The sequence below is a fragment of the Conger conger genome, chromosome 9 (genome assembly GCF_963514075.1).
Source record: "Conger conger chromosome 9, fConCon1.1, whole genome shotgun sequence".
Lineage (NCBI taxonomy): Eukaryota > Metazoa > Chordata > Actinopteri > Anguilliformes > Congridae > Conger > Conger conger.
In genome coordinates, this window is record NC_083768.1 from 42,091,565 (window position 1) to 42,103,390 (window position 11,826).

General features: G+C 44.8%; 2 protein-coding genes across 5 annotated transcripts in view; one reads left to right on the plus strand and one right to left on the minus strand.

The window, feature by feature from the left end:
- The first annotated feature begins 1,719 nt into the window (after positions 1–1,719).
- Positions 1,720–4,920, plus strand: msmp2 (microseminoprotein, prostate associated 2). The gene is made up of 4 exons (XM_061256453.1): positions 1,720–1,786; positions 2,435–2,555; positions 3,063–3,171; positions 4,082–4,920. The coding sequence occupies exons 2-4, from the start codon at positions 2,441–2,443 to the stop codon at positions 4,257–4,259; spliced, it is 402 nt and encodes a 133-aa protein (XP_061112437.1). The 5' UTR covers positions 1,720–1,786; positions 2,435–2,440; the 3' UTR covers positions 4,260–4,920.
- Positions 4,921–6,681: 1,761 nt separating this feature from the next.
- The window catches only part of tpm3 (tropomyosin 3), a 32,219-nt gene continuing 27,074 nt past the window's right edge, over positions 6,682–11,826 (minus strand). For all 4 annotated transcript variants that reach the window (XM_061255749.1, XM_061255748.1, XM_061255753.1 and 1 more), the window contains one exon: positions 6,682–8,471. In XM_061255749.1, coding sequence (XP_061111733.1) covers positions 8,389–8,471 — 83 coding nt within the window. In that variant the 3' untranslated portion in view covers positions 6,682–8,388. The remainder of the gene's footprint in view (positions 8,472–11,826) is intronic.

An 11,826-nucleotide genomic window follows, 5' to 3' on the forward strand; every position in this document is an offset into this window, starting at 1 on the left:
ACAACATCCCATGGCTAACTATTAACTGTATATACAGTATATATGCAGTATATACGCAGTGGTTAAGTTACAGGAACCCGCAAGGTCGGTGGTTTGATCCCCAGTGTAGCCACAATGATTGGCACTATTATTGGTAGTGTATGCACACACACACACACACACACACACACACACACCCATGTATGCACACTCATTACAATCTACTTTGTAGACTACATGACTACTGAAACATGAATCTATCACTGGATGTATTATATAAGTGGCCAGGGTGTGGGCTGCGTATTATTTAGTAAACAATACTAGAGGGAACTATAGCATGAGGCCACGTCATTAAACGCCCCGTACAACTACTCCACCTTTCTTCGTCTGGATATGTGTTGGGGAAATATTTTCCTCCTCGTCCCTTTTACGTGGGTGAAGTTGTATTGGCAGCAATGATGTTGAAGAAGCACTCAGAGTCAATGGGTGTTCAACCTACAAATCTTTAGTATCCTAGTCTTTATACATTATAGCTAACCAATCATTTGCCGTATTACATCACTCTGCACTTTCATTAAACAAACTCTGTACTTTGCAGCTCAATGTATTTGAACAGACATACAGTTCTAATTACTCATGCTGACTGACTTCATTTTAGCATCATTAAAAATGATTCTTCAAACATTATGGCTTATCATTGTAGTACTAAACAGCATTTAAAATATAATATATCATAGAATATAGTATAGAAACATTTAGGAAAGGGTATTTTTGCACATGATTCTAAATTCTAACCATTTCACAGTTTTAATGAAAGCATTTTAATCAAACTTCATCATTCCTTGTTTTCAATAAGATCATTTCGAACAAACTTCAACATATGTTTGCTGAGGTTGTGTGTGTGTGTGTGTGTGTGTGCGTGCATTATCACCACAAAAGGGAGGGAGTGCAAACAAGTAAACATATACACAAAGATGGGAGACAAAAGGTGAAACTTGATTGCACCTGCATACACACACACACACGCACACACACACACAACAGAAGAGAAAGCGTAACAGCCACTTCTAATCTGGGAAACCTATAGATCTCCTCTGCGCAAAGACACAAAAATTTAATTTTAAATGACCCTTAAAATCCTTTTTGATAAGGATCCTTTTATGGAAAAATATGAAACATATGGGAATGTCTCATGCTGAATACTCTGCTGAGAATATATCGCTTAGATAATGCAATCACACATACTGTAGAATGCATCTGACAAAGCACTTAATTTAATTTCACAATAAATTATATAATTTACAGAATTACATAAATGAAAGTAATGATATGTCATACATTCTATAATATGTGCAGCACACACACACACACACACCCGATCTGTTAAATTACATTAATCTAAAAGATCTCAATTACCCAATTGCTTATTGATCCCTTTGCTAATTACTGCTGGCAATAGAGGCACATGTTTGAAGCGGTAAGACGCAGAAGGGAAACCAACTGTACTGTGGTCAGAATGTTATCTGTGTCAACGCACACTGTATGCACAGATACTCTGAAAGAGGGAGAAAGAGAAAGAAAGAAAGGGAATGAAAGAAGCGCTACAGAAAGAGGGGGGGAGGTAGTAGTGTCTCAGAGACAGATAGCGAGAGAGAGAGAAAGAGAGAGAGAGCAATGTCAGTATAAATATCAGGGGCTTGCATATGCCACTGTAGTCCAGACACTTGACGGGGTTGAACAAAGAAGGAGGAGGAGAAAGAGAAGGAGAGAGAGAAACCCAAACAGACGGAGGAGAAAACCAAAATCCGTGAGGAAACTTCGATTTTTATTTCTGGAGGAAATGGAGGGATGTGGGTGGAAGAGGAAGGGCCTTAATGAGGAAGAAGTGGGGATGGGAAGAGTCAGAAAAGAGTAGTCACAGGAGAGGAGAGGATGGAGAGAGGACAGAAGCGGAGAAGGTGAGGAAGAGATGTCACAGGGCACAGACCAATGAAAACAGATGTGCTAAACAGCTGCTAAAAGGCCGGTTCCTACAGGGAAGAGGGGAAGGGAAGAGATAGAGAAGGAAAGAAAGAAAGAGACAAGAAAGCAGAATAGAAACACACAGAGGGGCCAGTACAATATTAGACAGATGAAGCTGAGGGGGTTTTTTTAGCAAAAAGAGGAAAAAACAGGGGGATGGAAGTCAGGAAGAGGAGACAACATCTTTTTCTAAGAAAGACAGAGAGAGAGGCCGAGACGTTTTTTATTGTTTCACTTTTAAGGTCCCTTTATTGAGACAGAAAGCCCACAGAGCGCAGAAGAAACAAAGGCTGTAAAGCGGCTGACAATAGATTTAAAAAATAGATTGAATTATGAAACAAAAATAAAGAGGGGCAGAGATGGAGGGAACAGGGAGAGGACGAGAGTGTGGAGAGCAGGGGGGGAACTCATTGTGCCGGCCGTGGTTTCACAGGGAGAGATGTGGCGAGCGCACAAAGAGAGGCAGGTTCTCATGGCAACGGTCTGCCTGCTGGGGGCCGTCCTGCCCTGTCTGTCCGTCTACACCGGGGGGGAGTGCTACTTCAACGCCAAAGGTAGGACCACTCTGAAGTAACACACTGAAATAACACCGACTTTCAACACCGAGAATTAACACTCCCGGTCAAAATTGCACTGACAATCAACAATTGATTCTGAATTACTGTAAAACTGAAAGTTCTCTGCAAATCCGGAGTACTGGGGCATGAGTCCCTTTGTATTTGTGTGTCTGTGCGCGTGCGCATGTGTGTGTATGCGTCTGTGGGTGTATGTATGAATCACGTACCAATTCGATCTTCTATGTTCTTTGCGTGAATGTGTCGGAACAAATTGTGGCTTTGTATAGACCTGTCAGATTGGTTCAAGACTACATTTCCCATGAGCACCCCAGGGGCTCAAGCCACTGAACTGAATAGGATTTGCGCACATGCAATTTGACGAGTTAACATTAGCAGTAAAAGGTCAGTCCACGTGCTATGTTTGACAGAGTGAGTATGAATAGGAGTTTTGTGTGTGCGCGTGTGCGCTAATCTAAAACCCTGTCATTGTTGATTGCCCTACAGCAAAATGTGAGCATCAGGACCAGGTTTTTGGGATGGGGGAGAGCTGGGTGACTGCGGAGTGCTACCAGTGCGTCTGTCTGGAGCCGTTTGGAGTGGGCTGCTGTGAGCAGTGAGTACCCCCTCTTTCCACACAGTGCACCCCCATCCCACAATGCATCTCTCTCTCTCTCTCACTCTCTCAATGTGTATATTTTTTCATGATTGGGAAATACTATATATTGTATGTGGCACAGCAATCTCAATAATTCAAATCTTTATTTTTAAAAATAGCGCTTATTTCAATATACACTACCGTTCAAAAGTGTGGGGTCACCATGTCATTCTGATTTAATATTTTATTTTCTCTGTAATCAAACAATTCATACATGGTCAAAGTGCAGACTCTGAGCTTTTATTAAATGGCATTTTTATTCATTTTGGTTACCATGTAGTAATTACAGTACCTTTTATATGAACAGATTTGTTGGCTAAATGGCTTTAAGTCAAGACAGCAATTTAGTATTGTGGTTTTATTGGTTTTTATAATTTCTTTACATTTTAAAATTCTTTTTCTTTTTTTTTAAAACACACTGATTAACACAAAATAATCATTTAAACAGGGACTTAAACTAAGGAGACAAAGACATCAAAGGAATGAAAACAAACTTTAAGAAAAGGTGATCTGAAAATAACAAAAATAAGAAAGACTTTACAAAACTTGACAAAATCAATATCTAATCCAACGAAACAAAGTTGAATTTTAAAAACGGAAAAATAGTAAAGAAAGCAAGTCCATTTCGCTCAGGTTTACTTTCCCGAGAGGCTTCTGTGTCCCTTGGGGGGTGGACTATATGATGAGTTCTTTCCAATGGTCCACCCCCCACTTCTCTCTAGCCAGGTTCTTACTACTGTGCATGTCCACAAGAAATTTAGTATTGTGATGAAACTATGCATTTTATGTTAAGTATCTGTAACGGACTTACAACACCGCCATTGTCCTGTGGACTGATGATTTTGTTTGTCTCTCTGCTGCACCCTAGTGGCTCACAGCCGGTGGATTACCCAGATTGGTGCGAGGTGGTGCGCAAGCCGGATTCCTGCAACATCGCCGTGGTGATGCGGGCCAATCACAAACTGCCGTGTCTCTATGGTGGGCGGGGCCGGATGCGACCTGGGGCGGTGCCAGCGTGGAAGTCCGACAACGACCCCATGTACTGATCTTTGCCAAACGCACCGGAGCCAGCGGCACTTAGGCCAGCAACCATCTACCCCAAACAGACACGTACTGTATTCACTGACAACCAAAGGAACAACCAGTTGTCAATTTGCTTTTTAGTAATTTGCGTATCACACATTTTTACGCAGAGTGTCTTATAAGTTAATATATTTATATCTTTATTTAATAATTTATTGATACCCATTTGAATAGCTGGGTAATTAACCAAAGGTACGCAGCAGAGGCTCAGAGACAGAAACGTAATGCCGTCACCTCAAACTTAAAACCTACTGGTTACAAGCGCAACAAGTAGAACCTAAAATGTATGCTAACATATTTATGGTGTTTATGTATGATGTGTGGGATGGTATCTAAATATAGGCTCTGGGATAAGCTAATATACGCACAAATATGTTCAAACTGACTAATGACGAAGTCCATCTACCAACTGCTAAAAATAATTCCTGGGAAGCTGTGGTCAAGTATGCATATATACTCTGTGAATAAGCGCAAAAGTACATGACTATAACAAATTACAAATAAAGTGATCTTCTAGAATACAATTCATATTTATACACACACAAAAATGCACATATGTTATACAAAAAAAATGTTTTCATACCATGATCTATTATTTTAACAAAGTATAGACCTATTGGTAAATTGCACAGGTTGTGTGGCAGTTTTACTTTTCGAATATGTTTATCTTCATCTAAGTGTCAAAAACATTTAAATTGTTGAAATAAAAATATTCCAATGAAACGGTCTTTGATTTTATTTTCTCTACAGCAATTACACACTTAATGCGATATTTAAACAGTTTCTAACAGACTCGCCGAGTTGCAGGCTTGTTGCCCTCCATGTTTGTTACGATCAAATGGTTAATTGATCAATTATCATTCCAGTTGAAACGCTCTAGATGGTTACACTCCGGCTTAGCAAACTGCAATGTATATTTTAGGAGCAGGGTCATGCACTCAATTGTATACATTCCCAACACAACAGCGTTGCACTGTAGTTATGCATCGACATTCGTAATCAAACGTACCCGCCGCTTCTCATTGGCCTCCACTGGCTTCCTATTGCCGCAGGCCCTAGTGTTGGCATTTCAGGCTGCTAAGGGGACTGCCCCACCTTACATACAATCCCTCATCACTCCCTACTCCCCAGCTAGACCACTCCGGTCTCTGGTCGCCTTACGGTTCCCTCTCTACGTGCACCTGGCGGTCGAGCTGCACGTTCACGCCTGTTTTCCGTTCAGGTTCCTCAGTGGTGGAATGACTTGCCTACCACTGTCAGAACAGCAGAATCCCTCCCCCTATTTCGACGCAGACTCAAAACCCACCTTTTCAAACTCTACCTTAGTCCTCCCTCCTGATTTCCCCTGCCCCTCCTTTCTGATATCCCTATCCTTGTCTAACCCCCCCCCAAAAAAAAAATGCTCTTCTGATGACAACTATGTTTAGAACAGCATTTCCTGTGTATTTTGCTAGTTTCTGGATGTGATGCTTTGACTTATGGTAGAACCTATGCACTTGTAAGTCGCTTTGGATTAAAAGTGTCTGCCAAATGACTAAAATGTAAATGTAAATGTAAATGATCCACCCATGAACTCAGCCAGCTGATTTCACGAATTAGTCGTAAATGGCAAATGGCTGGCACTTATATAGTGCCTTTATCCAAAGCGCTGTACAATTGATGCTTCTCCATTCACCCAAGGCCCCGACCAGCTCGTCAGGAGCATATGGGGGTTAGGTGTCTTGCGCAGGGACACTGCGACACAGCCCGGGCGGGGGATCGAACGGGCAACCCTCCGACTGCCAGACGACTGCTCTTACTGCCTGAGCCATGTCGTACCTCTTGGCTGAATAATTGCGGCAATTAGCAAATCTAGGTGTGTGGAGCAATGGGAAGAGCGGGGAGGGGGTATTTAAGAGCTGCCAATTGAACTTTGTCAGATACTTGAGCCTACACGGTTTTTTTGCCCTGTGTTTTTGAACAAAGTTTAAGAAATCCTCACCAACGGTGCCGCAAAGACCAGCTGGTGCGTTATTATAACCGAACATGGAGTTTGCGTCACTGCCAATAATAACTTCGAACCCTTGCTACACCCTGCAGTACTTACCAACTTCTTCTGCAACAATGGGAGGTTTAATTGGAAGGCGGATCCACAACCAAGATTGTAATGGAGCTCGTTAGCTAGATATTTACTTACACGTTGCTTCGTTGCCCTCCTGGACCCCTTGGTTGTGGATACTGTGTGCGCACGTTCCCGCTCACACAGTAAAAGTGAGCAGCAATGCGGACAGTTTAACCCTCTTCACTGACCTAGTGGGTGTGTCCAGCTCCTGTCACTCATTCACGGATCAGGTGGTCACTCAAACGTCACAGCCTCACGCAGAAAACCAGCCCAACACACACAGATATGAACCATGATCCTTTATTTAAAAAACAAACAAACTCCATCTTTTTTGTAATCACCATTACACAGGTTAGAAAAAAGGTTCCAGTTTAAAACTATAGCGCGTATCTTATTCCTTTATTTGTTCCATAAATTTTAAGCACTGAAGTTCACTTTTGTTTGCTGTATAACATTTCTTGAAAGAATATCAATGAAGACAAGTGTGGTGCAGACACGACCTCTCATCTCATTTCTCATTGGGCCCCTCAATACTTGGCAGCGGAATCAAGACACAAAAACCCACCCCCTTATTGTGTCACCCCTTCCAGAAAATGCGATTGGGTCACTGCAGCCCAGAGGACAGCTGCTGATTGGCTGAAACATGATCCCTGTTGAATTTCCAAATTTCCTGACCCAAATAAAATCCTGGTTGCACACCAACCCACCAGACTCCAGAAAGGGAACAGACCGTTCAGATGCGATAAACCCGTGAAATATTATCAAACCATTTTGAGAGTGGGGGGCTCATTTCTGAGAGAATGGCTCAACAACAAAGACAAAAACAATGATATAAAGATATAAAATTAGAGAAAAACATGTCTCCCTCATAAGAAATACATCTGTAGTCCAGAATCAAATCTATTCCGTCTAGAACATCACTGTATAAAACACATGTCAGAATCCAGTCCTCTAGAGCAGCAGTGTCTGCTGGTTTTTGTAGTCTTTGTAGTTTTTTTTGTAGTCTGTTCGTAGTCCTTCAGCACTTGTGATTCTCTGAAGTCACTGATTGGCTAAAGGGTGTTCACAACCGGTTCTCCAGGCCTTAACTTGCTGCCGATTGAAACCAAACCACAGAAACGATCAGACACTGCGGCATGAACAGGGGTTGTAAACTGAGGGGGTGTGGATTTGGCAGGGGTGAAGCTACCACAAAGGGAAAGCCTGTTGGACAGGCAGGATGCAGTGAAGGACTGTCCCGTTCACAAATATCGGTAACAACTCAAAATTTAATTGCGTTTCTCTCCTGTATTTTCTCGAGCACGGCAGTTGGGCCAGTTAGCGTCGCCCCGAGCAGGAGAAACTAACCGCACGCCAGGCAGTGGGATTGTGGGATTGATAATGCAGAACCGTTTTGAAGCCGGAGAAAAGCAGCGTTAAAGTGACGAGAGATAATATCGGGCGGCTCAGCCAAAAACCCAACAGCCCTTAAGCTTTGTTAATCGCTTCTGTACTGAACTACTTGCTGGTGAGCTGCATATATAAGCAGCCAAACTTACTGAGTGGGCCTTTAGCTACTCGCTGGTGTGATTTACTGCTCGCTGGTGAACCTTACGGCTTTGCAGCTGAAAATCAGGGATGGAGACAAATGGCCCAGATCAGAGACAGGAGGGGGTGCAGGGCCAGGAGGGGGAGGTGCAGAGCAGGGAGGGGGAGGTGCGAATAGGAATGTGTACAAAAGGAATGTGCTGAAAAAAAACAAAAAAAAAAACAAAAAAAAAAAAAAACTGTGGAACCCCCCCCCTTACACCACACAAGTCCTCCCCTGCACCCCCCTCCCCCACCCTCCAAATAACCCAAATTCTACCCCAACATACTGAATCAGCAGAGAGAGAGAGGGATGGAGGGAGGGAGTGTAAGGGTGTGTGTGTGCGCGCGTGTGTGTGTGCGTGTGCGTGTGTGCGTGTGCGTGTGTGCGTGTGCGCGAGTGTGCGCGTGCGTGCGTGCGCAGATCAGAAGCTGTTGAGGTCCATCAGGGTCTGGTCCAGGGTGCAGTGGATCTTGACGTTCTCCTCTTTGGCACAACTCAGGCAGTCTGAAAAAGGAAACGCGCACACGTGAGACACAGACACACACACAGACACACACACAGACACACACGAGATGGGGAGGCAGCACTGAGCCGACCTCAGGGAAACCGACATAATGAATAAAAAAGGCACAATGACGTACAGAGGGAGAGAGAGGGAAGGAGGAAGAGAGTTTGTTGTGCTTTGGCCAAGGAGAGAGCAAGCGACCCATAAATATTAACACAATGCCTGTGGAAACTGAGCAATTCATTTCGCTGGGAATACGCCAGGACAGGGGTCGGCAACCCTGGTCCTGGAGAGCCGCAGGGTGTGCTGGCTTTCGTTATTACTTGGCATTAATTGATCAATGAAAGCCGTTGATTACACAGTTAACTCACCTCACCTGGTTTCTTGGGTCTGAATCGGTTGCTTATTTTAAGGTGGAGACGAAAGCCAGCACACCCTGCGGCTCTCCAGGACCAGGGTTGCAAGGCCCTTAACCCTGCATTGCTCCAGGGGAGGATTGTCTCCTGCTAGTCTAATCAACTGTACGTCGCTCTGGATAAGAGCGTCTGCCAAATGCCAGTAATGTAATGTAATGTAATGTAATGTGTGGTAATTTCAGGCCGCAATCAGCCCGAACAGCTGTGCAGAACATGGCGTGCCTCAGAGAGTCTCAGAGGTTACTCACAGGCGAGAGACGAACATTTCAACATCAAAGCCGGATGAACACATGATGATTTTCGGGGGGTTGGTTCGTGAAAACGTTTAAAATTCCAGCTGAGATGGAAGTGCTGATAAGCCAGGTTTAGACCTGCCCACTTCCAAAACCACCACCACACTCCGGGGAACATCGCCACGGTTACCTTTCCCTTCAGCGCAGACCTGGGAATGTTGTACCGTGTACTGAGAAGGTGACACAGTGCAGATCTACCAACTGCCGTCTAAATAAAACTGTAGCTTGAATTTTTAAAAAAAGAATAAAAACAGCTGTGAAAATTGCATAATTATCTGAACTGTGTGAACCATGCCACCTTCTGGACAAAAGGCTTACGGGGAAAGAGTTCGGCTTTGGTCTGGCTGGAGACAAACTCTTTCACCATGAATGTAACTGGACACCAACAGACTATGCATGAAGTAACATATTTCACCATGTAATCCTGTGTTGAGGAACAAACAGGTTGCTCTATTTGTGTGTGTGTGTGTGTGTGTGTGTGTGTGTGTGTGTGTGTGTGTGTGTGTGAGCATTCACCTAAGTTCTGTCATTATGCCATTGGATTTTTTTTGGACAAGTTTTGACTGCAGGACCGTTGATGATAATCTTGTGTATAAACAATTAATCACTATAAATCTATACTTCCACCCAGAAAAATACTTAACTTGGGTGGTAAAGCGGTGTAAATTGTTGTGTGTGTATATATATATAAATATAAAAAGAAAAGCAAAGTGCTCTGGATGAGACCATACAAAACTGAACTGAAATATCAAAATTGAATTAAAAAAAAAAAGCAACGCTGCTTCCAGGTTTTAAACGCACTCCTCTCGTCCAGTCTCTCTCCCAACACTACACTGCACTGAGGACTACAGGACGACACTGCACTGAGGACTACAGGACGACACTGCACTGAGGACTACAGGACGACACTGCACTGAGGACTACAGGACGACACTGCACTGAGGACTACAGGACGACACTGCATTTTCAGCTCTTTGCTTGTGATGGACCCTTTTGCCCACCCTCAAGCATTTCTCGAATTCATTGAACTGTTCCGGTGGTTAAGATAAGAGTACACAGCATCATTTTAATCAGCTCAGGACTAAAGCTTTTTCTTAACAGGCATCTTCCAAATAATGCTTGAGAGCTTATTCTGGACTCATTTGGGTGCCATTTAGAAATTTTGTTATACTGGAGTAAGGAGGGTGAAATCCCCCAATCAGGAGACAAGCTGAGGTCAGGATCCGCCCCTCTGCATAAAGGACCCACCCACCTCAGGGCAGGCCCCTCCCCCAGGTACAGGGGTCACTGTGCCACACAGCTGTCCATTGGATAAATACAGCCTGCAGGAAAGCCAGACAATGCACTTCCTGTTTATGGGCCTATCACAGGAAGCACGTCCTGCTCCTCCTCTGCGGCTCTGTCGTTGCCATAGTGACCGGGCAAAATGACTCAGGGGTTGCACAAGAGCTCTACAAACAAAAACAAAAAAAAACTACAACAAAGGGATTCGCTCATTACGGTGAAATAAAGGGAAGTGAGTTGCGAGGACCTTATTGTTTGGCTGTAAGGGCATAGTTGGGTCAGTGTGGAGCTCCATTCAAAGACTCTGTTCTTGTGGAACTAGCTCGAGTAGTTTTATTCACCAGCCTAGCAGGAACTTCCACCCACAGAATGTTACGAGGCATACCAACCGAAGGGGCGACAACCTCAGGAGGTAAGAGCGCCTTGTTGTCTGTTTGATCCCCCGCCCTGAGTGCCAGAACATCCCTGAGCGAGAAACCCAACACCCAATCTCGGTGTCTTGTGTGGCAGCTGGTTGCCGGTGGTGTGAGTCCGGAAGAATGAGAGGCATTCGTTATGAAGTGCTTTGGATAAATACACCAGTTTAACTACCAGTCCCCATTGATACAGCCGGATATGAACTGAAGTAGTCCAGGCAACGTCACGCACTCAAAGTTGCGACGTTCACCCCCAGAATCGAGCTTGCTGCATAACTCCCCAATTTGCCTGACCGTAACCATGACACCACACCGCAGCCTCATTCCGTTTATCCAATTACAGCCGTGCTCATCGTGCGTTACCCTTGAATCCCAATCCAGCCCTGGTTCTCTTTACAATTACCTGAACAATGAATGCCACCGATTGGCCAGGCGGGCTTCACAGAGGGGGAGGAAAAGCAATGAAGGGGGGGGGTCTGACGATACCCGTCCAGAACCTCTCCTTCCGCTTTCGGGGCTCATTTTGTGCCACTGATTTCAGAGTGCGTTCATTCAATGTTCGGACCGCGTGCAGATGGGAGAAAGTTTCATGCGTGAAGTCGCGCGATCGTTCGCTACGAGGCGGAATCGCTTTGGACCCGGCCTCAGGGCAGCCTGCTCTCCTCACGCTACACGGCTGCGGAGCACGGAGGGGTGTGGTTTCCTCTCGCACACCGTCCGAGGGCTCCGCCCGTTCCTCCCCGCCTACCCTGCAAAGCTTCTGGAGCCGGGCCATAGTACGGTCACACTGGGCCCTGGCAACTCTCCCCCCCCCCCCCCCCCTCCATGAGCATGCCCGGCACCTCCCCCCCCCCCTCTTCAGCCAATGCAGAACTTTTATATTGCATTATGTGCCTCTTCTTAGCATTTCTTATGGACGTGACCTGTATGCATTTGGAATGCGGA